The following is a 23,994-nucleotide window of genomic DNA, read 5'->3' on the forward strand; positions in this document are numbered from 1 at the left end:
TGATAATTGAATAATTTTAATCATTTTAACTAGATTTCCATTAGCTTCTACAATAAGAACAACTACCGATGACCTGTTGCTTAATTTAATTTCCATTCCCACATTGACAATTAAAAAAATCTACTTTTAAAATAAAGTAATATCCTTAATACTACCACTAAACATTAAAAAAATATACTATACTTATAAGAATCTTTTAACCTGAAACCTAAACAAGTGTCTAAATATAAATTCATCTGTCCAACATCCAAAGTAAAAATTATTAGAATATTCATTTCAAATTATATGTGATATTATGTGATATACATTATAGATTAACTCAAACTACTCAGAACTATCACAAAAGACTTTTGAAAACTAATCCACAATATAATATAAAGATAAAAATTCTTTAGAATATCATCTCATAAAGAGTGCTCTATAGAATAATAATGAATGTTACTTAAAAATATCTTTTGATCATATGATCTTAAGAGATTGGGGAAACAATAGGTAAAATAAAGTGAAATATCTCAGAGCTCTCAATATTCTGGTAGATTTTATTAATTTCCAAAAGAGAAATACAGTATGAAGTACCTCCAAGGAATAAAATTCTGTAAAACACAATTTTGGAAACTGAGCAAATCATACAGCCTATTTTCTCGTCTGTAAAATAGAGCAGCTAGACCAGATAACTCTGAGATTCCTTAGAGAACTAAAAATCTATGGTTCTATGAAAGTGGCTTGAGAAATTATTTCTTCAGGGTTAAAAATGTGGGTTATGCCTTATCTAGAAAATCTTCAAGGGTCAAAATGTTCCTGAACACTGCTAAAAGCTGTCTTCCTGAGACGCAGAAAGGTACACGCTATACCTCATCTATTTCCAAAAAGTATTAATGGCAAAATAGATTAGTAGAAATGATTCTACACTTAAGAATTAAGAGTCTTGAGGTTCAGATTCTGTGTGGAAAAGACTCATAAAACCAAAGAACTGAAACTTCATTTCACATGGGATTATTTTTAATAACAGTCCCATTCAGCTATCACCTCCATAGGGCATCTTCCCAAATATAAGACCACTTCTAAACTATTAAAGTTGTGTAGTGCAAAGCAAACAGATTTTTGACCTTAGGTCTATTCAAACTTTCACAACAACTCATTAATTAATTCTAGGCTCCTGAACATATTACACAAAAATCTGGGTGCTTCAATTTCCTCAGTTAGTCAAGCAGCCATCATACCTGTCCTACCCTACAGGATTTTTGTGAGATTCAGCTGAGATGACATACTGATCCCAACCAAGCCTCAGGGTCCTTTGGATGTTCTTCTTTCCAGACCCAACTTAAATGTCACAGACACAGAGATGCTTCCTTGCCTTCACAGTCTGGATCAGATCCCCCTGAGGTACCCTCAGAGCATCCTGAACCTTGTCCTCACAGCATTTAGCACTCTATACAATTACATTTATTTATGCCACCACTATTTAAGGCCTGCCTTCTGAACTTAATTACGTGTTCCTTAAGGACAGAGACTGGGTCTGCTTTGCTCACTAGTGAGTGAATCACTCCATCCCCAGTTTCAAGCTCACAATAAGAACGTGGTCCATATTAGACGAGGGTGAGAGGAAGGGAGAAAGGAGGAAAATACTATGCAAATTAACATGCCTTCATCATTATCAGTTTCTGAAAGTTCTGACAAAATAAAATATTTTAAAATAAGTAGTCAAACTACATTCTTCTATTAAACAGTATTAGAAATTACTGAGTTAGGCATAGAATAGTCACGCAGCCGGCAAGGTGCACGCAGCCACCACTAAGGAAGATAAAATATGAGGACCCGTTCCTGTTTATTGCCGTAAAAGTATTTTTCCCTTTAATATTAAAATTTTCAGACAGGCTCCAAATGAATATAATTCCCCGTTATCTCATGTGCTAAGAGAACTAGGGTATTTCATGACCTTTAATAAAAATGATCATATCACATGTTATTGTAATATCTTCACAAAGCAAGAACTCTATGAATACACATTAATCTTACTAATTTGAAAACTGTTAGATGATTAATTTTATTTCTAAAAAAATATAATAGAAATTATATCCCAAAAAATTGCCAAAGAAACTTCAGTAGGAACCTCAGTATTCCTGCTTCAACCAGCTCAGGCAACCATACGCATTGTTAGTCTAGTAGACTAAAAGGAACCAAAGTATAATGACTGACTTTTGTAGTCTAAGATATTGTCATTTTAGCCTATGACAATGATAACCCAATAAATTATTTTTAATACTAAACTTTTTGATATTTAAAAAGTAGACTAATTTTTAGAGCCATTCTAGGTTTACAGAAAGAAAAATTGAGCAGAAAGTACAGAGTTCCCATATATCCACCCCTCCCCTCACCACCACCACTACCTCACACATACATTTTTCCCCTATTAGGAACAACTTGCATATTTGATATATTTGTTACAACTGATGAACCAACATTAATACATTATTATTAACTAAAGTCCAAGTTTATAATAGAGTTCACTCTTTGTGTTGTGCATTCCATGGGTCTCGACAAATGTATAATAATATGCATCCACATAACAGTATCACACAGAATAGTTTCCCCACCTTCCATCTTTCCTCTCCTCCACCTATTCATCCATCTCTCGTTGCCTCCAAACTCCTGGCAACCACTGGTTGTTGTACTGTCCCCATAGCTTTGCCTTTCACATAGCAAGATTCATTTAAGTTTCCTCCGTATCTTCATGATTTGACAGCTCATTTCTTTTTATCAACAACCTGCTGTGTTGAAACTCCAGTGTAATATTGAAACTATCACCTCTAAGTCCCCACCTAAAATATCCATATATGACATCCTTTAATACACAAAAGGATTGGTAAGGAGGAAACTCACACAGAACACTTACAAAGAGAATTCATTCTGGCGCTGAAACTCTCCACTTTAGGACACGCCTCCAGAAAGTCCTCTGACAGGGATGAAATGTGGTTTTTACTAAGGTTTAAAATCTTCAGTTCCTTCAGGCTCAAGGGGGAACATAGTCCTGATATTTTATTTCTAGTCATAAGAGACACAATGAGGATTAAATTGCATAAACTCATGAGCTTTGAGGGAAAAAAAAAAATCAAAACAATTTGCCTTCAAAGAACAGCATCAAAGCAGATTTATTCATTTTTAAATTAGTTGTGAAAATTTAACTTGCTAGATAGAAGCTGTAACATTAATTGCCTCAGCCTTTTATCATATTATTGTTTAAAACTCATTACTATAGAAGTAATGTCAGCATATTTGTCAACCTTATGAAACTTTAATGTAAGGCAACCCTTTGTCTTCAATGAACACCTTTCTTACCCTTCTAAAATGAGCTGTTCCAATTTCTCTACCACATCATTGAGGTTCTCAGGAAGAGAAGACAGCTGATTATACGACAGGTTAAACTGTTTCAAGGTCGGGCACTTCACTGCAGGATCCAAAACTACCAAGGGTCCAATGTCATTCCGAGAGACGTCAAGGTTGGCGATACAATTCATTTTCAACAAGTAAGAGGGAAATGATGTGAATTTATTACTGTGCAAGTCCAAATGTGTCAAACACTTCAGAGTCTGGAAAGACAATATTTTAAAATTCTAAATGAACCATATGAGGAACTTAAGTTTAGCTAATATTTCTGCTTTCCATACCTCTGGCAACTAGAACCATTAAGAATTTTCAAAAAAGTTGAAAACACAATCCATAAGACTACTTCAGTATACTGGATGGATCAACCATCTCTGCTATAAAATGGGCAAATCAGGGAAAATGTAACAGGTGGACTGTCAAAAGCAGGTTCACAAAAATAAGATTAAGAGTTTAATCCAGGGGCCGGCCCCGTGGCTCAGTGGTTAAAGTTCCACGTGATCTGCTTCAGTGGCCCAGGGTTTGCAGGTTCGGATCCCGGGTGTGGACCTACTCCACTCATCAGCCATGATGTGGAGGCATCCCATACACACAATAGAGGAAGACTGGCACAGATGTTAGCTCAGGGCTAAGCTTCCTCAAGCAAAAAAAGAGGAAGCTTTGGCAATGGATGTTGGCTCAGGGCAAATCTTCCTCACCAGAAAAAAAAAAAAGAGTTTAATCCAACTTTTTTGTAAATTATTCCTGCAAAGAGTGAAATGAAAGCAGAATAGGTCTCAACAAATATTTGACCCAACAGGTTAATGAATAAGCTGTACAACATAATCCTGGGAATACATTTTTTTTAAATACTGGCTTTTAGAAATTGTCATATATTTTAACATTAATAAAATTTAACCATAAAATTAGTCATTGTATATAATACATGTTTCATTTTAGAACTTTTCTAAATTTTTTTATGGAACTTTTTGTTTCAAATCTCTATTTTCTATATTTAAGCAATTTCTAATTTTCTATGATAACAGCAAACCTTCCATTTACATATGATGTCAATTTTTAAATCTTTGATATGGATTATTGTTAAAGGGCTATAATATCAAAAATAGTCATTTCTCTATGCTCCTCTTTATATATCAATATATTTATTTTCACAAGGAATTCTAAAGAGTTTGAAGTGATTATAAAGGCTTACTAATGGATCTTTGTCCCAGAAGTTGTTTCAAAATTCCCACGATTGTTTCAGATCCTACCAGATTATTCAGAAGGAAAGATTTTTAAATTATTTACTACCAAGGTTTAATCAGGAAATTTTCTTGTAGAGAGAGACCGTTACGAGCAGTTATAAAACATGTGCCATCTAGTGGTGTCGATTTGAAACTTCCTTGAGAGAGGGTTCTGAGCTGCTCCAGTCTGAATGCCCTGATACATCTCACCTTGTCATGCTCTCTTCAGTTCTCTTTGTTTGAGCTAGGCTAAATTCTAGTTTTCTTTTACTTACCCTTTAACAAATATTTATTGATGGTCTACCCAGTGTCAGTCATTAATTCCTTCCCAAATTAACTCAGTAGTCTTCTACTGAGCTTCTCCTATATGTCAGACCTTACTAGGCACTGGGGATAGACATGAACAACCCTGAAACAGTCCCTGTTCTCAAGGAGTCTGCAATTTAGTGAGGACAATATGCCTTAGACCAAGATTTATAAGTGAATGAGTACTGGGGAAAAAACATCAGGTGCCATGGAAAGGTAAACCAGCAACCTAGTTTGGAGGGAAGAAGGGGAGAAGAAGGGAAGCAGAGGGTACCAATGTGACATTTAAACTGAGTTCCTTGTGACCTGGAGGATTTACTCAGGCAAAGAGGAGGAGGAGAGAGAGAAGACGCATTTTAGACGCTGGGGCTGGGGCTGGGGCAAGGAATCACCTTTCTTTCTTCTCCCTCTCCAGATATACAAACTTTAGAGGAAAGACACCACTTAAATATAATTAAAAATCATGCAATATTGCTTTTAAAATGTCTCAAAATTAAGGTAAATTTTATAGGTTAGAAAATGCATTTACAACAAAACTAGTTTTGAGGAAAAGAGAAAAGCCAGAGATAATCCTTTATCAAAGTTTGAAATTCAGTTCAAGAATTCAGTTTAACAATTTAAACATTTGTATGAAGATCATTTTAATCTGTCAGTATATCTTCTTTGATTTCTGATCCATAGTACTTAAAAATGATGAACCAAGTCAAGATTCAGAGGACTACTCTATCATCAGACTATTTTATACTTTAATTTTTACAAAATAGGAACTTTGAGCAAAAAAATCAATTTTTAAGTGACATGTAATTTTAACACTCAATAAATGCCTTGGGGATAGTTTAGTTGAGCCTCCGTACTTTGAAAATTAAGAAATGAAAGTTCAGAGCAGTCAGAGTAGCACGTTCTTATTGTCAAACAGTTGGTAGCTGAGCCAGAACCAGTACCACCAAACCAGGTCCAATTCTAGTCCATCTAATGCATTTTAAACAGTTTAAGTTGTCTTACTAGAGTTAAACAATTGAAGACATAATCAACATGTAGCCTTGACAGACTTTAACGCCATGTACTACCATGTATCATCAGGACCGAACCCAGAATTCCTTTTAAATCAGACCTCCACTTCCATTGCCCGCCTTCAAAGATGTTTCTGAACACCACACAGACTAAGATACTCATGTGAAAACCAGAATAATGGGGGGACTTATTGTCCAATGACACAAAAGTAGAACCTTCTTTGTAAAGATTTAGCCATGCACGTTAGATACAAATGCAAAAAGCTCTTCAAATATCCTGAGAGTTATAGGAAAAATTAAATTTACTTCACATAGTCGTTGTGGAAAGTTCGCGAGTGTGTTCTGGTGAAGCTCCAGCTTTTCAAGATGCTCCAAATGACCACTTATACAGCATTTCTGGCTTAGGGCATCAATATCTCTTAGTTCATTTGCTGAAAGGTCTAATGATGTAATATATTCTCTCTCAGAAGCCAGTGAAGAAAGGCTGTCTGAATGCCTCGTATGGGATTGAAGTTTTGATGACCCTTTTGTCAAAAACAAACAATGGAAATATAAGCAAGTAATTTAAGTTCACTTGGTAAACATTTATTGATCACCTACTAGTGTCAGGCTATCTTCGAGGCACTGGAGATTCAGTAGAAAACCAAACTATGGAACTTACATCCCAGTGGCAGAGATGGACACTAAATAATAAATATTTAATCAGGCGGTATAAGTACCATTAAAAAATAATAGACCTGGAGAAGGGGATGAAGAGTGGCAGTGGTGAGGGTATTATTTACATTTCAGAAAAATAGTAGAAAGGATACGTATCTTATATAACACCATAAAAGGTAAACTTTTAAATCTATAATTGTATTTCATTCTTTTACAGTCTATGGACTCAATAGCTAAATATAATTTGAAGGTTATGTAAGATGAAATTGGCACGAATAAAATTTCAATAATTAGAGGAAATTTAACAAAGCACTGTATTCTGCTCAAAATGTCTATTTACTTATGATTTCCGTCAAATACTTACTGAGTGAATCATCTGAAGACAATTTTTTTCTTTTTTGCTTCAGTAAATCTTCATGATCAAAAAAGGGTCCCTATTAAACAAATAGACACTTAGAATAAAATCACTGCCATTTTATGAGCAAAGAGAACATCTTCTTACCTGGATTCCTTAGGAATCACTATAAGATTTCTAGCTAGAGTATTCATGGGACCAAGCCATACCATAAGACACAGACCTAGCCTGGGCTCCATAGACATAGAGCTCTACAAAGAAAAAAGGGTAAAACCAGTTTGAAGTGTACTTAGTAATATACGCCCCCAAACATCTACATACATGCCTCAAAAGTCTACAAATGCGGAGCCAGCCTGGTGGCATAGTGGTTACGTTCGTGAGTTCTGGTTCAGCAGCCCCACGTTCGCCAGTTAGGACCCCAGGCGCTGACCTACACAATGCTCATCAAGCAATGCTGTGGCAGGCGGCCGACAAATAAATTAGAGGTAGATGGGCACGAATGTTAGCTCAGGGCCAATCTTCCTCAGCAAAAAGAGGAGGATTGGCGGCGGATGTAAGTTCATGGCTAATCTTCCTCAAAAAAAAAAGGTCTACAAATGCAAATTTAAAGTTATATGTACATAATTTTATATATATGAATATATTCTGTATATGATGTTTCCATACAAAAGAGAATTAGCAAATTTCTGCACCAACAGCACTTAGCTTTGGCACATAATTTTAGTTATCCAGAGAATATCAGTAACAAAACACACAACATAATCACAACTTAACTTACCAATGAATTGGAATGCCTCTGCAAATTTGGAGAGTAACGCTGCAAGGCAGGATCTCGGTAAAGTTCTCCTACATTAATTGAATTTGATTTCTTTTTCACAAGAAAAGAGCCTTCACTTCCTGTTTTTAAATGATACAATAAAGGCAAGTAAAAAACACTGACTCAATCATAAAAGGCTAGAATCATAGTTTAATCATGAAAGATTAAACACATTTTCATTAATGGAAATTGTCCAATTCCCATTGTAATATCTTTAAAATAGAAATGACAAACATGTTGCCTTTTCATTTTCCAAATTCAACCATATTTCTCTCCTTCCACAAATATTTACTGAATGGCTGTCACAGACTGGACATTGAGTAAGTGCCGGATAAAGATAAGCAGGAAAAATAATCCATGCCTCATATGAGCTCATAGTACAGTAGGAAAGAGCCAAGTAAAAAAATAGCTACACTTGTTATAACAAATACATACATGTACAGGAAGCAGAGAAAGTTCATACACAAATCTGATCAAAGTTCCTCTTTTCTGTTTCTTTGAATTTTTCTTAGAAAATTTTCAAATCTTGTTTTAAATATTGGAATCACACTTTAAATTATTTAACATTCAGCAATCTCTATTTGATTTTAATATTTTATGATTTCATTTATGGAATGACATTAAAATAAACACAATGAGTTTAGTTGGCAATATTGTTTTGAGAGAGAAGAGATGAGAACTAATTTGAAAATTATGGGTTACCAAGAATATAAAGATCAATAAATAAATCATATTATTAAGGATAAATAATGTAGAGGCATTGTTGAAAAATTATGAGATTTTAAATTCCACCACTTTTTATCTTAGAAGCATAAAGAATTAATTTTAAGTGTCAAAACAAATTACAAAATCTACATACCCACAAATCAACTACTTTTATGTTAGCATTTCTAATGTCTTCCTTTACTTAAAAACACTTTGAGAGAATTCTTTTAGCCATGATGGAATAACAAGCACCAAACTTAACCTCCCTCTACAGGCAAGAAAACTGGACAAAATATTTTAAAGAACTGGTTTCAGACATTGGGCAACAGACAGTTGCCAGGATTGTGTAATCTCTGAATGAAAAGAAACAAATTATGTGAGCCTTATGATCACCTTGGCTTTCTGCCTGGAGGCAATTTAAGGGCCACAGGCATCGGGAGAAGAAATTTAAACAAAGCCCAAGGGCTTTCCTGAGATGACGAGCTGGAGATCAATATTCATGAAAACGAATTTAGCTGGGAGTTCTGGGGCAGAGTCATGGAAAGAGCTCTAGTAATCTGTACAGAGGTTTCCCATAGACCTGCACTACAGGAAATGTCAAAGATAGTTCTTCAGGAAGAAAGAAATGATACTAAATGCAAACTTCGAGCAATATAAGGGGGTTAAGTCACCAAAAAAAAAAAAAAAAAACCCAATTACAATCCTTAAAGTTTGTGCACCCAGTAACAGAGCTTCAAAATACACAAAGCTTAAACTGATGGAATTGAAAGGAGAATTAACAAATCCACAATTACAATTTCAACATTTCTTTCCCAAATATGAGTAGAAAGAAAACTCAGTAAAGATACAGAAAAACACTAACAAACAATTTGACCTAATTGACTTGACCCAACAGCCAAATAAATGTTCTTTTAAATTGCACATAGGACATTCACAAGGTAAACCATATTGTAGTTTGCAAAGCACGTCTCAGTAAATTTAAAAGGTTAGAAATCATCAGAGTGGGTTCTCTGAGCAAAACAAAGTTAAATCTGAAACCAATAAGATTAAGTTATCTGGGAAAATCTCCAAATATTTGGAAAATAAACAATGCTGTTCTAAATAACACATGAGTCAGAAAAAAATCATAAAGCAAATCAGAAAATTTTCAAAACTGAACATAAACGGAATATAGAAAAATTGTAGGATGCAGCTAAAGTGGTGCTCAGAGGATCTGTATGGTCTTAAATGTTTCTATTATAAAATAAGAAAGGTCTAACAATAGGTGTTCTAAGCTTCCACATTAAGAATCTATACAAAGAAGAGCCAAATAAAATCAAAATAAGTAAAATAAAGGAAATAAAAGTTTGAGCAAAAATCATTGAAAAAGAAAGCGAAAAAACAATAAAGAAAAATTAATGAAACAAAAATCTGGTTCTTTGAAAACATCAATAAACTTGATAAACCTTGATCTAGACTGAAGAGGAAAAAAAAAGGAAAGACAAAAACTACCAATGTCAAGAATTAAAAATCAGTTATCACTACAGACCTTAATAACATTAACAAGACAATAAGAGAATTACTATAAACATTAAACAAATAAATTTGGCAACTTATGTGAAATGGGAAAATTCCTTGAAAGTCATAAATTACAAAAACTGAAGCAAGACGTAATAGAAAATCAAAGTAACCATAAATCTATTAAAGTTACTAAATTTATAATTAAAAATCTCCCCCCACAAAAATATTCCAAACCTACATGGCTTTACTGGTGAATTCTATCAAACATTTAAGAAGGAAATAAAACCTCTCCTACACACAAACTCTTTTGGAAAATAGTGGAGTTGGGAACATTTCCCAACTCATTTCAAGAGGCTAGCATTACTCTCATAATGACAAGGAAACATAAAACTACAGACCAACATCCATCACGGATGCAAAATCCTTTTAAAAATTTTAGAAAATCAAATCCAATAATACATAAAAAGGATAATACACCATAATCAAGTGAGATTTACCCCAGAAATGAAAGGTCGGTTTAACATTTGAAAATCAATCAATGTGAGTATATTAACAGAATAAAGGGGGAAAATATGCTCATTTCAACAGATGCAGAAAAGAATTTTCCAGCATCCACTAGTGATAAAAAGTATTCCTCAACCTGATGAAGGGTATCTATGAAAATAACTTCAGATAGCATCATACCTAACGGTGAGAGACTGAATGCTTTACCCCTCTGGTTTGGAAACCAGAGAACAAGGCCTACTCTTAACACTTCTATTCAACATAGTACTGGAGGTCCTAGCCAGTGCAATAAGACAAGAAAAAGAAAGATGCACAAATCAGAAATAAAGAAGTAAATCTGTCCTTATTAGCAAATGGCTTTACTGTGCACAAAGAAAATTCTATGGAGTCAACAAAAAGTTGTTAGAACTCATGAGTTTTGCAAATCCACAGGATACAATATTCAGATACAAAAAAATCAACCGTATTTCTATATACTAGCAGTAAACTATTGGAAATGGGAATTCAAATACAATACTACTTATAATAGCATCAAAAAAGATGCAGTACAAAACACTGGTGAGAGAAACTTTAAATGAAAAATAAATGGAAATATATATCACATTTATATGTCAGAAGACTTAAGTTATGAAGACATCAATTCTCCCAAATGTATTTATAGATTTAATTGAAATAAATTATTAATCCTATATTATAGAATAGTAATATATTATTTATTTATTAATTCTACATTAAATATATATTTATAGATTTAATTCTAAAAAATATCCCAGCATAAAATTAGTTGATTCAAAATGTATACAGAAATGCAAAGAATCTAGAATAATGAGAAAAATTTTGGAAAAGCACACCACCAGAAGATTTACACTATCTGACTTCAAGACCCACTATTAAACTACAGTAATCAAGACAGTACCGCATTGGCACAAGGATAAAGATATAAATCAATGGCACAGATTAAAGAATGCAGAAATAGAATCACACCTAAATGGTCAAATAATTTGCACAAACATGCCATTAATTCAATCAGGAAATACAGTATTTTCAACAAGTGATATTAAAACAACTGGATATCTATGTGGAAAAAATAAATGTTAATCTTTCACTGACACCATACACAAAAATTAACTTAAAATGCATTACAGAGCTAAATGTAAAAGCTAAGATTTTAACACTTCTGTGAGGAAACACAGGGGGAAATATTCACAAATTTGGGATAGGAAAAGATTTCTTAAATGGGATAGAAAAAGCACAAACCATGAAAGAAAGAACTGAAAAACTGCACTTCATCAAAATTTAAAACCTCTGCTCTTTGAACAATAAGTAACAAAATGAAAAAACAAGTTATGATGGCAAGAAAATATTTGCAATTCATCTATCTGTCAAAGGACTTCTATCTAGAATAAAGAAAGAACTCTTATAATACAATAATAAGACAACAACTCAATTAAAAGTTAGCAGATTTGAACAGATACTTTGCAAAGAAAATATATGAATGGCCAATAAGAACATGAAAAGATTCTCAATATCAATGGTCATCAGGGAAATGAAAACTAAACCCAAATAAGCTAGGACTACACCTCCCCTAGATCGGCTAAAATTGAATTTTCTGATTACACCAAGTGCTGTAGAATGATGAGAATGCAGAACAACTAGAATTCTCATATATTGCTGGTGGGAGTACAACATGGTGCAACCACTTTGGAAAACAGCCAGACTTTATTCACACACAGGAAACACAGTGTGATTCTATTTGCATGAAACTTGAGAAAATACTAAATCTACAGTGAAAAGAGCAGATCAGTGGTTGCTAGGGGCCAAAGTTGGGGAGGGAAGGCCTTCTCTGTGAAGAGGCATAAAGGACCTTTTTTGGATGATAGAAATGTTGCATAACTTGATAGTGGTGATGAATACATGAATATATAAATTTTTCAAAAATTCCATGAAAATACATACTTAAAATTAGTGTATTTTATTTTATGTTAACTATATCTCATTAAAGTTGGTTTTAAAAAATACTTGGACTTGAGACATGAGATTCTGGAATAACTCTTGCTTTTTGCCTCCTCAAACACCTTTATTCTATCACCCAATGTTTTCAATCACACTACATTAATAAAAAAGCACCTCATCCCATTTTCACTAGACTGCATTGTGTGAAATATGCCAGCCCTAGTCACCGTCATTATACATCTTGCCATGTCAATTTTTTAAAGTTACCTCAAATGAGTTATTAAAATATTAATATTATTTTTAATATTAATAAAGTGAAAATATTTTTTATTAAACAAGTCCTATTTGCCAAGTACTCTCCCAGATCCCTTACATACATTTTCTCTAATTCCTAGAAATAATCCTGCAAGGGTGGCAACATTACCTTTAATAAGGCTAAGGGGCTGACACAAGCCACAAAAGGATCTAGTCAATGACGGAACATGGAATCCAATTCCAATGTGAGTCAGAGCGTTTCCACTGCACCAGTCCCCATTCACCAATTATAGGCAGTACTATAACATTTAGTAGTGCAGAGATGTATTTTCTGGACAGTCATTGCCTTAACTGGAATTAGTAAACATTAACTATTTCCAATATTGAACACATTGCTCCTCAAGTTTTTTCACATGAATTAAATCAGGTTTTTGTCCCAATTCCTATTGTTAAATACGAGTATGTTAAGAGTTTTAAAACACAAAAGGAACTAGTTTTTTATAATAAATACCTTCACTATCCAGGTCATCACTTTGACCAAACACACTGTCCACAAAAGTGTCAGGAATGAAGGTCCATTCATCAAATTTATCAAGTACTTCTTCAGAAATATTGCCCTCGCTGCCTGAGGCTGCTCCTTCCTCGGCAGCACTTTTCATCTGATATCTGAGCACCATTCTTGCCAGGGTGGATCCTATATCTAAAAATAAAAAGATACACCAGCAACTTAGACATTAACAATCACACAAACATAAACACATATCATACCAAAGTTCCTTATATATTTTCGTATTTCTAGAGAATTTTTTATTCATACTTCCAAAGTCACTTTACAATTGTGATAGTGCATAAGTAGCAGGTGGTGAATTTAAACTTTTTTAAAAATCACAAAAATTCATACAAAGCTTTGGCATCAAAATTGAATCTTTATGAAATTAACTTGACCCAGGAAAGTGGCTGGGCTTTGAAGCTAGACAGGCCTGTGCTCAAATCCTAGTAGCACCACTTGCAAGTTATACAAGGTCTTTGAGTGTCAGTGTCCTCACTTGGAAAGAGAACACAACAATACACACAGCCTAGGGTTATGGAAAAGATTAAAGGAAATGCTGCAGATAAAATGTTTAGCACGATACTTAGAAAATAGAGGATGCTCAATAAATGATATTCTTATTTTTATAAACTATTTGCTACGTGATTCATTCTATTGGGAAACGATAGAATTTCAAAGTTAACATTCTTCTAGCTATTTTATTATATTTCATAGTATGCTCTATTATGAAGAAATAAGTTGGCAGAGTCCTCTTTGTCCTACACATAACCTGGAAAATTCTTCCAAATATTACTCTTATAGCTCACATGATAATATGTATATGCAATTCAGTCAAGTAGTACCTGAAAAAGCTTTAAAGCTTTTTTAAAGCTGTTTTAAAGCTATGAATCCAAAATGCTCTCTACTCAGAGCAGATGCCAATAAAATTATGGCTATGCTCTTCCATCAATCAATGGCATTATTATGCCTTTTAAATTAGGTAAGACTTGTCAATGGTAAAAAAAAAAAAAAAAACCTTCATACAGAACAAAGGGAATACAGTGAATGGTAAATCTCCCTTCATTCCTCTCCAATGGGCCCACAATTCCTCTCTAACAGAACTCAAAGAACAAAGTAAGCAGGTTGCTGCATGAGACTGGTTGAAGTGATAAAACATGGGATCTAACCATGTTTCATTAGTTTCCAAAGTCCCCAGAGGCAACCAGGAAACCCATTTCTGGAGTTTTTTCCTGACATAGTCTTTTCATATTCAAGCATGTATGACTACCATATCCCAATTGTGTTTTCACCAATATTAGTATACTAAAAACTCTCTTCTGTGCTTTCTTTTTTTCACTTAATAATGCATTCTATATCCAGATATTTGGATTTGCTAGATTTCCCCCCACCCCCGCCCCAGCAAAGATTGCAAAGCATTCCACTGCAGGAATGCACCATGATTGATTTGAACAGTTTCTTTGGGGAAATACTTGGGATTTTTTCCATAATTTTTTGCCATTATAAACAATATTTTAATGTGTATCCTTGTACAAAATCTTTTGTGCACATTAAGAATGCCTGGATCATGGATTCCCATTTCTGGGTCAAAAAAGCATGAATGTACATTTAAAATATTGATGGATATTGCCAAATTGACAAATTAGATAATTTAAATTCATATCAATAATGTGTGATGTACCTGTCTCCACATATGCTTATCAACATGATTTATCACCAAATTTTTATTTTTACCAATACCATAAATATTTAATGAGCAAAAAACTAGTATATATGCTAAGGTTACAACAATGGGAAAAAACTGGCATTGCCTTTATGATGCATACAAGCTACCAAAAGGTAGATTATAAAAGGAAAAAATACAATTATATAATGTGATAAGTGTTTGTACAGGTAAGAAATAAGGTGCTGCAGAAGCCTGTAGGAGGACCTTCCACCCAGAATTCATGTGAGCACAAATGTTTTCTTATAAATATACCCACAGGAATCCATGATCCAGGCATTCTTAAATGTGCATAGAAGATTATGTACAAGGATGCACATTAAAATATTGTTTATAATAGCAAAAAATTAGGAAAAAAATCATAAGTATTCCCCAAAAGAAACTATTCAAATCAATCATAGTACATTCATGCAGTGGAATGCTTTGCAATCACTGGGGTAGGGGGTGACATCAATTTTCTTGTAAAAAGTGATATGGTGCTGAGGCAGGAAGAACAAAGAGACAGTCAGGTGAAGAGAGAAGGTAAGGGTGTTAGGTAGAGAGAGTAACACTAGGAAAAACCTGAAAGTAAGAGGATGTGAAGCTTTTAAGAAACAGGGAAATTCAACCTGACTGGATCTTCTAGGGCCCACTGGAAGGCTGGAGACCTTGAATTTGTAAAGGCACCAATATACATGGATAGATACTTTTCTCTAGCAGCATTTGGCTATCTCGGTGAAAGTGAGGAAAAAGTAGACTGTTGGACTGACCAAAAATGGAGTTTTGCCATTTATGTGCATCAGAAAAACAACAGAAAAGCAAATCCATTATTAACAAGAGAGTCCTTAAGGTGAAGAGTCATAGAGTATATCACTGTGGGCAAGGAGGCAGGCATGGGAGTAAGTTAGCAGAGGGAAGGCTGGGAGCTCAAGCTTTCAAACACATTTACTGGGAATAACTGAGACAGACAAAAAGACCAAAACGTTCACAGAGGATGATGCCAACTTGTCATCAATATACTTACTATATACAAAATATATATGTTTGAAAACATAAAGAAAATACATCCTTAATTGACATACAAAGTACATTAACTTGAAAATGCAAAGTATATATGAGCATTTGTTCCCGCATGTACATTTTAATGCATATGTATATGTAAGCACATAAAAAGTCTAGGAAAAAATTTACATTGATTACCTATAAGAGAGAAAATAAGTCATTGTTATTTTCTTCCTTATGATTTTTTGTGCTTTATTATTTTTAAAATGAGCATGGGTTACTTTTATAATAAAAATAAAATTTATTAAAAGAAAAGTAACCCCTCAGAAGGCTTCCACTGTTTTGCTCTATCTTCATAAAATATGTCTTTGCTGGGTCATAAAGAATTTAAATATAATATCATTTTCAAGCATTTCATGACCAAAAAAATAAAAAGATATCCAAACATTGGCAATATTTTTGCCTTAAATTGCACCAAACTGGAATGAAACATAACTAAAAGATTAGTGACTTAAAAAAAATACTACTAAAAATAAGACTTGTACCAAAAGCTTCCTGTTCATACTTACTCATTTCTTTTCTTAAATTAGATGTCTTATCTGGAAATAAAGGACCAAGCCAAGATGGTTCAATTTTTCCCATACAAAATCCTCCAAGGCAAATGCTATTATTGGCCAGATCCAGGGCAAGCCTCCTTAAGAGTAAACTGATGATTTGGCTGTCGCCTTTCCCAATGCTTATTGTCAGCGCTTTCCGTACATCTTGTTCACGGGAACCACTATTCAGTAACAGCTCCACCAATTTGGGACTGCTCGCTTTCTCACATACCTATTAAAAACAAAAAGAAGGTAAGCATATTAAAAACCTAGATTTCTTCCTTTTGGGAGAGTAGTCAATCAAACTTTGTGTGATTTTCCTCCACACTTTTCAATTTAGATTGAAACAAAGTAAAATAAGGCAAAACCCATCCTTGAAATAGATGAGGAAAATAAAATAAGCTTAGCACCACAAATATCAGATTAGCATAAATCAATCTGCCACATGAGAGTCAGTTAGCATGAAAGAGGCAACACGATATGGAGAAAAAGCTCAAAGACTTGAAGTCAGAAGAATTGGCTCCACCAGCAGTACATGTGGCTTACACTTTCTGGGCTTCTGTTTGCTCGTTTGAAGACAGCTAGGAAACTAGTACCCTAACCCAGTAAATGCTACGGCCCTGCCTTCACTCATGACAGAGAATAACTAAATGAGACTAAAAATATTGTAAAATTTGTTAATGCCACATGCAAAGGATAACCATCATTCATTTCTGGTTTTCCAGGACAAGAATCTGAATTTCAATGAAGAAATACCTTATCTCGCAGCTTTCTACCTTCCCTTGAATGTGATGTTTTCAGAGCATGTGCTCAAGCTGGGTTAGCATGCTAGATGCTACAAAAATTAGAGTGAGTGTGGCAAGCAGAGAGAAGTCTTAGCAACCTGGAGCATAGCACATTCAGGAATAGCTTCTGGAAGGCAAAGGAAGGTGATGTTTCATCAACTAGAAGATCAAAGTAGTAGATCATAGAAATATTATATGTCAGGGACTGTGCTAAATTCTGTTCACAAGATCTCTAATCCTTATAAAAAACCATATGCCATAAAAATTATTACCCCCATTTTATAGATGAATATTTAGAAAAGGTATGTGATTTATCCAAACCCTTAGAGCTAGTCAACGAGACACTTGGATTTGAAGTCAAACCTGCCAGCTCCAAAGCCTGTGCTCCTTTCACCACCAAAAGTAAGGATTAAAAAATGCAAAGGAAAGAAGACCTCAAGATCCAGGGTACCAGGTCAGGGAAAGAAGGAGGTTGGGGAAAATTGCTTAATTCTCTGGAACTATAGTGTGTTCAAGAGATTTGAAGGGAAAGCTCTGTGGTTTGATGGCACCAACTTAATGCCCAGTCTCCAGGATCACCTACCTTCAACCTCTTCTCCCCAGAGCCACTATAGTACCTTTCTACTTTAGATATGATCAACCCACTGTCCTGTTTAAAAAGCTAAAATTCCTCTGTTCCAGGACATTCTCACAAACACAACATGCAATTTTTCAAACCTCATTACCTGATTTATGGTATTTCTATTGCCCTAAATGTCTAACTCTGCTCTTCACCCAGCAAAAAGATGTTCATTCTTGAAGGAACAGTTCCAAAGTCTCTCGCACAGTAAGTTCTTGCTACCAACCTCCCAGGACACATACACCCTTCCTCCTCCAGGGTCCCATCCCATTTTGTTTAACAAGGCACTTAACATACTGAACCAGACATGCCTGTGATTTTTACAACTAAAAAGAAAGGCATGGATGCGACAGCAATTCAATTTGTATCTCTGTAGCTTAGCACAATGCCTAGGAAATATACTTAACCAGTAAATTACTAAAATCCTCTCTAAGGACCCACATGGAATTTAAATGGAAGAAAAGGAGGAGGGGAGGAAGGGAGGAAGGGATAAATGGATGGTGGGATAGAGGGGCCAAAAAACTCAATCACAAATGCCTTCTCCTGTAGCCTGTGCTTTCCACATAGAAGATGCTCAACACATTTTTGTAGAGATATTTTCCCTGGGAGACCCAAACAATCCAAGCTGACTTTAGGCATATGGTGCATGAAGAGAGAGAGATATAGGAAAGTGTATCAGACAAAAGAAATAAAATTATGAAAGTAATAGGAAAAAATACTGCTCAGAAATACAGTTTTGCATTTAAATAATAATGAGTATAATTCAGAATATAATCAAAGATTATCAAAAGAATAATTTACTATTCTTTGGAATCTTCTTCCTCATCTTCTAATTTATAATTAATGCAGCCCACAATCAAAACCCAATATTTCAAACTAGCATTTGAGAATGAAATGAACAACCCCACCACCACCACTACCGTGAATCTGCTGTGTAAGACAAGAGATTAAAGCAGGCGCTCAGGAGGCGGATTTCCCACTACTTACCAGGAGTGTGTCCTTCAGCAAGTCATTTAGCCTCTCTGTGCCTCGATTCCTTGCCTGTATAATAGGGATAACACTAGAACCTATTCCTAAGGTGGTTGTGAGGATTAAATTGTGTAAAGGACTCAGAGCACTGCCAAGGTGGTAATGAACACCACAGAAGTATTTTTTATTATTTTTATTTAAACTTCATTATACTTGCTCTTCCCACCATGATTTGATGAGTCTTATCTTCAAGTCTCTATTCATGCATTTTCACGTCCAGTGTTAATCTTCCATATTGTTCTCTACCAATCACATATATTACATCATTAAATTCTCCTTAGAAAGCCTAACAAGCTTAACTCCATCTTTGTTCTGAATAGTTTTTAATTACGCAGCATTGGTACATAAATAGTCTTGATTATCTTAGATGCTCTAGTGCAAAATAAGGCATGTTTGATCAATCTACCCACAATATTTAATCAATAGTTATTATTTGCTAGATACAAATAATCTCTGACAACTAAGATAAATTCTTTAAATTTAATACATCCATGGATGTAAAGATCTGATTTTGTTTTAAGAAGAAAGGATACAAATAAGCGCATTAAGTCCAAAAGAATGCGGAAAGAAGAATAACATAAAAAAGGTTTTTGTATAAAAAGATTTGGACAAATTGAGAAGAATGGAAAGCACTTCCTGTGGAGAATGTAGAGTATTTGCACTCGGGTGCTATTGGGTGTGTTGCTTCCCTGACGAAAAATATCAAGGGGAAGTTTCTTTTCAGTTCTTTGGCATATCCAAGTAACATTAATGCAATGTTCTGCAGATCACACAAAAGATATGCAATAAAAACATATTAAATTATTAAGGGAAATAATGTAATTACCTTTAATAACAGAGAAGCAAGTATTTTTAATGTTGCTTGCTTAAATGAAATTTGACTAAATTTAAGTAATTTGATTATTTATTTGGTTTTAATGCCTAAATTAATTGTGCACAAAAATGAGTTACAGCTCCAGTTTCTTTTTATGGAGATTGCTAATTAGTACTAACTTAATCTTACAGTTGAAAAACTGATTGAATCCATAGGCTAGTGGGAAATTAAATAAAAGGCGGCTTTAAAAGTGAATTATTGGAAAGCATAGTACTCTGCTGGTTATTTAATAATACATATTAAATCACTACATAACTGCTTTGTTAGAAATATTAAATTTCTAGAAAATATACATGGTGCTACATGAATGCTATTATAAACTAAAATTTATATAATGAAGACTAAGTTGAAATAACATGTAATACACTTTAGTAAATATTGTTGAATTCATACTGTAGGTAAAGCAATGAGTTAGATATTCTGAATGATGCAAAGATGAACGTTATACATTTCTACTTTCATATGACTCACACAATATACAAGAGGTGTACACAAATTGTCGTGGACTTACAGAAGAAATAAATCTTTACTTTGTATGGAGGCCAAGAGGTATTAGGAGGGCTTTATCAAAGAAAGAGAATTTGAGTTAGATTTTGAAGGCAGAGTAGAACAATTAGATAGATGTATTTGCACACAAGGAAAGAGAGAAGCAAGGCAGGGCCACAGTGCTACACAACTGCAGGGGGGCCAAGAACAGGGATGTCAATATGAACGGCACCCCCAAAAGTGTGCAGTACACAGCCTACATGGCCACACAGCCCTGAGGGAAGAACTTTCCAGACCGAGAAACTGAAAACAGAGAGAAAATGGTTGAAAAAATGATCAAAACAAAATAAAACTGTGTGTTATATGGATTGTGGCTAGAGGACAATTTGTATAGAGATGTATAGTAGGAGACACATTTGAAAAGTTATTTATAAACCTAACAAGGTAAGTAAACAAGTAAAATGAAGGATTAGACTGGATAATACCTAAAGGACCGTATTATTTCTGAAATTCTGTGAATCTGAACGCCTACTACAAATCACAAGCAATTGTGCAACAAACTGATAAATTCTGTGGTAAAGAACAATAGGATATAAGTAAGAGTTATACAATGGCAGAGTCAAAAAATAGAGAAAAGACAAAAGTGAGGCATTGAGCATTTACCTGACAAATTAAAGAAGTTGCCTCCTTTGCTCGATTGGCATCGGCTCCCAAGAGAAGCAAGCATTCAACCATGATGCTGTTGTTCTGATCACATGCTCTCTCTAGCATCACACTCTTTAACTCATCATCCATAGCTAATTTTGCAAAGCACTTGCAACAAAGGTTTAGAAACTAAAAAGAATGGAAATGAGGATTAGAGTCAGCTAAATACACAACAGTTGGCACGCAGGTGACAAATACTGTACCTGTTGATCCTTTTGTTCCATGATACTGGAAGACAGCTGATGGAATATTACCGAGTCAAAGGCATGCTGGACCAGCAGCTTGGAAAAAGACACTGACAGTTCCAATATTGCCAAGACTGCCTGAAATCCCTAAAGTGCGACCAAAAATAATATTAATAACATAGGAATTTACAGGCAAAAATGAATAAATAAATAACATAAAACAGAAAGTTTGTATATGATACTTAAAATCTGGAATGTTCACTAAGTAAGTAGATATATTTATTGGGTTTGCACTTTAAAGCTGTAAACCTTGAAATAATCCTACAAATATGCCTTGTTCTCTCATTGCTAAGAAATACAGCAACCACACAGAGAATGAAGTGCTAGTTAACAAACCATAATCTAGCAAAGCAGGAAAAAAATACCTAATCCACTAACATTTGGCTTTTAAAGATCTCTATCTGAAGCCATGCCTACAAGATGAAAGTGAGATATTAATTAGGATTAGAACAGCAGAATCAGTGAGGCTGCAGTCCCAAATAAGCCAGTAAAGTGAATTTTTTATAACAAGATTGCAGATTAGGTTCTCTTGATAGCCCAGCATTTACCCAACATGTTTGTACTTTCTTCTGAAATTTTAACCTCAAAGAGACAAATCTGAGCTCGTGGATTTCATTCATTTTGAGAAAAGGTCTGAAGGCGCTTTGAGGTTTACATCCCCACAGCAAATTATCTATAAAGAACTCATCAGTCACATCATTACTTTTAGGACCACGTCAAGCATATTCCCAAGAGTTTTCTGGGCTCTCCACCCATGTGACGTTTTAAGGAAAAAATGAACTTTTCACTTTACTGTCATTTAGGTTGGGTAAACTCGCCAAAGATCAACTGAACTTTTTAAATTTTTATTATCTTTCAATGTAAAATATTAATGAAATAGTCTAAATATGAAAATTATTATTTTGAGTTCTTAAAATGTCTCTGCAAACACTTACTAACATTTGATAGGAGAAGTAGTCTTAATTTATGCAGTTCTGAGGGACATGTGGTCCACCCACCTCTGCAGCAGAGGTTCCCGCAAACTCAAAAGAAGGCCACAGCAAGGCAAGTAATGCAAATGTGTAGAAGGCACATAATTCAAACAAAATTTATAAACACAGAACTGGCCATATCAAATATGTCGGCAGGCCAAATTCATCCCACTGGTCAATAGTTTATAACCTCTACTATAGAAATGCTAAAATTTATGCCTACATGAATTAATATTGAGTAACGAGAGCTGCACACCTGCACAAAATCATTTCCTTCCCTAGGATATTTTTAATTAATTCTACCTTGGCTTTAATCAGCCTAAGCTGAGGCACATGATAAAAAGCAGATTTATAAAACACATTGTTATTTTTAATCTAAGAATTGAGTGTGTTCAGCAATTTACAATTAAAAAAACTTTACATCCATCATCTCATTTACAAATAACGTCTGTGCAAAGGTTAGAACTTAGATATTTTTATTTCTGGTCAATGTTGCCATTTATGAAAATATTTGCTGAGTGTGGTTTATGAAAGTTGCAAACTCCATTACTAAAAAACCACAAGCAAGGCAGAAACTCTTAAAGAAACTATTTGTTTTGCTAACATTAAAAAAAAAACCTGACAATTTATTTCTTAATCTCCCGTGAACTAACCCTAAACCAATATCTTGAATTCCCTATAAGGACAGTTATTATACATTACATTTTAAATTTTGCTTGATGAAAAATGTTAAAAATATTGTTTCACTGCAAGAAAAGAAATCAAGAGGCATAAAACACAGAGAATGACAAACTTCGGAATATTTGTAACTTCTATTTATCTAAAATCTAAGCAAATAAAGCTCAGCTAGCTGGAATTTCTTTAGCACATTCTTTGCTCTTTCATGGAAAAGACAAATGGCCAATTTACATGCTGATTTTAGAGATTTAATAATGAAATAGGATCTTTAGAGATTCAATCCAATTCCCTTCACCTTCTATAATTAAAATACTAAAAAATGATAAATGGTTTTCAATTAACTAGAATATCCCCATTAAAGCAAAGCTGGAATCACACCAACTGCTGTGCAAGAGAAATCTGTGCAAGATCTCAAATTCCCTTCAAGATAACGCACATACTTTACTCTGAACTTCAGCACTATCCTTAAATCGTTGTAAGCTGGAAACCAGAATTTTTGCCAGGAGATGCCCAGTTCCGAAGCATAAATTCTTCTTTGTAATCAAGCATCCTACAAGACTTAAACCCAGACACTGAATTTCTAGAAGAATAAAAGAAAAAAAATAGAATTAATTGTTTTAAATCTCAAAACTGAAGGAAAAAATTTAAAGACATCCAACCAACATCTATTCTATTCAAAGGCCTATAGAAATCTATTCTAAATCCTGAGTTCAAACTGTACCAACCTTGGTCATCCGGATACATCTGCAGTGTATGAAGTATCAAATCAATGGCACCTTCCAGGGATAACACCTCTAACGCATCAGGAAAATGTGCTATAGAAGAAATTACTTTCAATCCACATTTCTGAATCCCAGGATTTCCAATGAACTAAAATCAAAAGGACAATTAAGTGCTGTTAAAAATGAGTTCTTAATACTTACCTTAGTTAAAGCCAGTTACAGACTGATAAAATATAAACCAGTAGTCTAAATAAAGATTAGTAGCCTTGATTCTGCCTTATATTACTAACACTTTATTATTAAAGATAAGAGCTAACATTTTAATATTTATTGACTGCGCTGTGTGACTGGCACTGTGCTAAATATT

At 34.2% G+C, this 23,994-nt stretch overlaps 1 protein-coding gene across 8 annotated transcripts in view; it reads right to left on the minus strand.

Moving 5' to 3' along the window:
* Window positions 1–23,994, minus strand: part of LRRK2 (leucine rich repeat kinase 2) — a 139,941-nt gene that overhangs the window by 71,823 nt on the left and 44,124 nt on the right. For all 8 annotated transcript variants that reach the window (XM_046671874.1, XM_046671884.1, XM_046671892.1 and 5 more), the window contains 11 exons: window positions 23,631–23,775; window positions 23,346–23,485; window positions 21,215–21,343; window positions 20,970–21,140; window positions 16,487–16,745; window positions 13,178–13,366; window positions 7,711–7,829; window positions 6,942–7,011; window positions 6,227–6,444; window positions 3,337–3,587; window positions 2,894–3,042 (listed from right to left, as the gene is read on the minus strand). In XM_046671874.1, coding sequence (XP_046527830.1) covers window positions 2,894–3,042; window positions 3,337–3,587; window positions 6,227–6,444; window positions 6,942–7,011; window positions 7,711–7,829; window positions 13,178–13,366; window positions 16,487–16,745; window positions 20,970–21,140; window positions 21,215–21,343; window positions 23,346–23,485; window positions 23,631–23,775 — 1,840 coding nt within the window. The remainder of the gene's footprint in view (window positions 1–2,893; window positions 3,043–3,336; window positions 3,588–6,226; window positions 6,445–6,941; window positions 7,012–7,710; window positions 7,830–13,177; window positions 13,367–16,486; window positions 16,746–20,969; window positions 21,141–21,214; window positions 21,344–23,345; window positions 23,486–23,630; window positions 23,776–23,994) is intronic.

Source organism: Equus quagga, chromosome 1, assembly GCF_021613505.1.
Source record: "Equus quagga isolate Etosha38 chromosome 1, UCLA_HA_Equagga_1.0, whole genome shotgun sequence".
NCBI classification, from domain to species: domain Eukaryota; kingdom Metazoa; phylum Chordata; class Mammalia; order Perissodactyla; family Equidae; genus Equus; species Equus quagga.